The sequence below is a fragment of the Acartia tonsa genome, chromosome 2, assembly GCF_053477335.1.
Source record: "Acartia tonsa isolate MP-2025a chromosome 2, ASM5347733v1, whole genome shotgun sequence".
NCBI classification, from domain to species: domain Eukaryota; kingdom Metazoa; phylum Arthropoda; class Copepoda; order Calanoida; family Acartiidae; genus Acartia; species Acartia tonsa.
The window spans coordinates 533,656-538,602 of NC_137261.1; the positions used below are offsets into that span (position 1 = coordinate 533,656).

Sequence of the window (4,947 nt, forward strand, 5' to 3'; positions counted from 1 at the left end):
AAAAAAGAATTGGTCCCAGGACTGACCCCTGAAGTACGCCAATGATAATGAATTCAATTGTGGAGGAGAAAAGGCCCTTAAAATATACACGCTGTTTCCTATTTGCATAATAACTACGGAACCAATCAAGTGCAACCCCCCTTATCCCTGAATTCTCCAGTTTGCTAAAAAGGATGTCCCTATTTATCATGTCGAAACACTTCCTTATGTCCAAAAATATGGCCATACAGGAAGTGTCTCGACTGAGTGCTTGGGTGATCAATGTGCTTAAGTTCAATACATTGTGAAAGGTTGAGATTCCTTTCATGAAGCCAAACTGGCGGTTGCTAAAAAAAGACCGATCTTCCAAGAACTTAACCAGCGTTTCACAGACATATTTTTCAATGGGCTTGGAAAAGTTGTCAATGAGTGAAATTCCTCGATGATTATCTGCCTCGCTGAGTGAACCTGATTTGTGAAGGACAACTATTTTGGAAGTTTTCATTTTTTCAGGAAAAGTGCCATTTTGAAGTGATAAATTATAAACATGTGTTAAGGGAGTGGCAATGGTATCAGCACAGCGAGACAGAACATACATCGAGACATCATTTATGTCTGTGGAACGCTTAGGTTTAATACTACGAATGATATTAATAACCTTGAAGGGGTACAATGGCTCAAAGAAGAGGGAATCTTGACATGGGGGTGGTAAATATTCAAAGAAATTTTTGGGGGTGGAAGGAATTTCAGGCCTTAGGGAAGACCCAATCTGACTAAAATAACGATTAAATTCATTAGCTATTTCTTGGTCATTTTCAATTTTGTTTGGGCCTACTTGAAGGTATGTGCACTCAGGGGAAGATTTACTAAACCCAATGACTTCCTTTAGGGTTTTCCAGAGTTTTTTCCCATCCCCGTTTGCATCTCTTATTTGTTGTCTGTAATATTCAATCTTTGCTCTTCTCACTTGCCTATTGTAATTATTCCTATAGGCATTGTAAATACTTTCATTTTCAATTGTTTTGTCTTTTAAAAAGTTGCTGTACAAAATATCTCTATGCAATCTACAACGCAATAAAAAGTCTGACATGAAAGGCTGCTGAGGCTGGGTACGTTTGTTTTTTCGTTTTTTTCTAACTGGACACTTTTCATTATAAAGTCTCAAAAAGGTTGAAATAAAGTTATCATAAGCAATGTTTGTGTTGTCTTGGTTTAAAACGTGATTCCAGTTAGTGTGGTAGAGTGCATAGTTTAAGGCATCAAAGTTTTCATCATTCAATTCTCTTTTTTCAAAGAAATCTGGAGGTTTGGGTTTATTTACTCTGTCTATTCGGAATGAATTAATAATTGGCAAGTGATCGGAGATTTTTGAAGTTAAGACAAAGGAAGACATTAGGTTTTGAATAAAGTTACCTACCCCGAATAAATCAAGAAGGGTTGCAGTGGTTCTAGTTACTCTAGTAGCTCTGGTAACGGTATTTATGATACCGTTAAAGGAAAAAGACTCAATAATTCTCATGGAGTTGCTATTTATATTATTTATTTTGAAAAGATCAAAATTGAAATCTCCTACAATGAAGTATGGTATGCTTAAAGCTGCTATTCTATCAATCAGGTCCAAAAAAAGTTCAAAAAATTCTTCTATTTCAGCACTACTCTGATTGGGTGGCCGATAACAGTTTAGTAAGCAAAACTTTAGTCCATTGTGGGAAATTTTTAAGCAAATAGATTCAAGAATATTTTCTTTAAATGAAAATTTATCAAATAGTTTATCTACTTTATAATATTTGCTTACTAGAATACCCACCCCTCCCCCCCTACTTTTTGTGCGGAGTTTAACATGCCAATCGTAATTATTAATTCCATAGCAATCCATATTTACATCCTTATTCAGCCATAATTCTTGAAAACACAGAACATTTAAGTGGATATCATGTTGTCTAAAGAAGTCTACAGTGGAGACAATATCATTGTATTTAGAATGTAATGACTGACAATTAATACTAAAAATATTGAGAAGGTTTTCATTGAATGTTTTCAGTTTCTGTACGATACCTTGTTCACTTGAAAAAACGCAATTTATTCCGAATTCGTTCTCAAAATCGTTAAAGTAGTCGCCGTAAATCGGATTCATAAGATTTAGACCAATGTTATCGTTTAAGTTACCGTAATCCTGGTTAATCTGATCATTAGGGAGGTTTGTCATAGCAGAGCTGGTCCAGGAGCACCGCAGGAGGAATCGTCTTAACATCAAGTATGGACATCTGAAACACAGTAGATATTAGTGGACAAATAAAAATAGGTAATATACAATATATTATCGTTAAAGCGAAAAAAATTACCATATTTACTATGGTTATTCCGATAGCGTTTAGTTTATGTGTGTGTTGGGGGTGGCAACACATTTCAAGCTAGTTTAGTTCCCCCTACTCATTTTCATACAAGTTCCAAGTATTTTATATGCTAATCAGCAGAAAAATAAGAAAAATAGATTGAAATTAATATGCTATGTTGGCGTTCTAACAAGTTGGGTAATATTTAATATTAATATTATAATAATATAGAGTTTACGTGGATATAAACATTAAGTTTTTCGAAATAAATCACTTTGTAAATGAATTTAAAAATGATGATAATAATTTTGTTAAGTACCTTTTTTTCCGACGTATAAGATACTTAACCTCATGATGTGATTACCGCCTTTGTAGCTTTGCTTTGCTTAGCTTTGTTGGCGGTGTCTCTAGCTTTGGCCCTCGTGGCCACAGGATCAGAAGGTGCTGAGTCAACGACAGGGGCAACAGGTACAGAAGGTGCTGAGTCAACGACAGGGGCAACAGGTACGGAAGGTGCTGAGTCAACGACAGGTGTAGATGCGGCAGATGCGGCAGACGTGGCGGCAAGTGCGGCGGTGTGTGTGGCGGTAGGTACGGCAATAGATGCCGCAGGTACGGCGACAGACACGGCGGCAAGTGCGGCAGACGTGGCGGCAGATGCGGCGGCGGTCACGGCGGCAGGTGCGGCGGTGAGCGCGGCGGCAGGTGCGGCAGTGAAATCAGCTGTAGCGGCGGCTGCGGATGCGACGGCGGCAGGTACTGACTGTGTGGGCTGTGCGGCTGGTGCAACGGCTGTATGTGCGGCGGTTGCGACGGTTGCGGCAGAGTCTATGGGAGGGAACACAGCTAGGTCCCCAAGAGCTGGGGCAGGGGCAGACGTTAAATTATGTTGAATCGTGCTGGAAGGGTGGGCTGTGATCGTACTAAACTGTCTTGGGAAGTCATCCTCTGTTAAGTCAGCCTGATTAGAGAAGAATGTTTTCCTTTCCTCAGGCGCTAGCTTGTTGAAACAAAGGATAGGCGGTGCCTCTGACAGAAAAAAATCCTCGCTTCCAGGTATGGGTTGGGCCATTTCCTTCAGGTCTTTGCCAAACGGGTTAAGGCAGCGTATCCAGCGGCTGCCGTTCTTGAGCTGAAATTGGACATGTTGGCCAGCGACTTTGGCCCTCGAAATCTGGTTTGTGGCATACACAAAGGTCATGGTCTTCCTGTTGAGGTCGGACATATCTTGCTTCGCCTGGACTAACCTATTGGGGAAGAACGGGACCGGTGACGCGTTGTTCCTGGGATTGAACCTCTTGATCTCGGCGTTGTAACGGTCAAGCACAGCCTTCTTATTGTTCATCCACGCGTCGAGGTAGGATCTAGACATAAAACGAAAAATAAAAACGGGGATCTGGCCCTTTGTATATGGGAGCATATGGGCACGCTCGACGATATCACAAAAATGTGAGGGAATATATTCTAATTCTCCACGTTTAAGAGCGGCTTCAAGGGTGGGCCTTATAATGTTTCTAAATATGATAAACTCTGTAATATTTTCACGGCTCCACGGCTGCTGAAAATTCACTATTCTACAACTCCAATCGCGGCACCTTTGCTCTCTTATCGAGTTTTGTAGAAGTTGAAATTTGACGAAATTTTCTCTCGACGATTCAATAGAGTTTAAATAGTCTTTTTGTTGTGTAATCGTGGTCCTAATCGCTTTTTGTTCACTTGCAACAGATTTAGCATCTACGAAATTTTCTATACCTTCGATAGATTGAATTTTAACATTTAAATCTGAGACTCTCAATTTAATATCGTTTATTTCGGTTTTATGACTGGCAAAAGTACTATGAATAAGCTCATCCCTTACCTTAGCTATATTCGCATCGTATTCTTTAAACTTAACATCCAAAGCAGCGTCCAAATTTGTTTTAAACTTTGACCAATATTCTGGGTTGTCACACGTACTACAGGCCATGATGAAGTGAAGATGGCGGAACCGAGGGTGCTGAGTGAGTGTGGGTCAGCTGACCAATGGTGGGACGCGAAAAAATGTTAGCCAATGGGAGAGCTTATTTGTCGGGAGTACTTTGCGCCGGTAAAAATGTTGCCAGACCGATAAATTATCATAAAATTATCAAAAAAAAATTTGAGAGTGTTTTCACCAAAAATTGTTCATTAAGTTAAAGCGATTAGGTTACACATAAGTTAAAAAAAAACTTTTAATTCATTAATGTTTTATTTTCACTTTTTTTGTGTTAACAATTGACCGATACGTTAACACATACACATTGCCAGGCCTAAATACGAGGTGCCCTCTGGCTACAGTGTCTTCCCTTTCCTCCAACTGCGGAGTGACCACGGGCAGTGGGGAGAGGGGAACTAGTTGAGAGAGAGGGGGAAGGTAGAACTGAGCTTAACACATGGGGTAGGGCGGGGGAGAGCTTGCTAAATGCGTGTGCTCAGCCCGACTCTCTGAACTGTACAATTATAAGATTAAAACCATTTTTTTAGCCCCGAGGTGCCGAAGGCACCGGCTAAAAAACTGGTTTTAATCTTATGATTGTACATTTTTATATTTGTAGAAAGCTAGATATCATACGATGCTAGACATAGTTTTTTCGTATGGATGAGACCCGGTTCCTAT

General features: G+C 40.0%; 1 protein-coding gene across 1 annotated transcript; it reads right to left on the minus strand.

Moving 5' to 3' along the window:
• Positions 1-2,134: 2,134 nt before the first annotated feature.
• LOC145333393 (uncharacterized) lies at positions 2,135-4,559 on the minus strand. Its single transcript, XM_080178513.1, has 3 exons — positions 4,171-4,559; positions 2,632-3,676; positions 2,135-2,243 (listed from the first exon to the last, which is right to left on the minus strand). Exon 2 carries the CDS (start codon positions 3,655-3,657, stop codon positions 2,662-2,664), a length of 996 nt encoding a protein of 331 aa, XP_080034639.1. The 5' UTR covers positions 3,658-3,676; positions 4,171-4,559; the 3' UTR covers positions 2,135-2,243; positions 2,632-2,661.
• Positions 4,560-4,947: the final 388 nt, after the last annotated feature.

Excerpts from the sequence above, each read along its gene's own strand:
- LOC145333393 (XM_080178513.1), bottom strand. The coding sequence starts at position 3,657 with ATGAACAATAAGAAGGCTGTGCTTGACCGTTACAACGCCGAGATCAAG.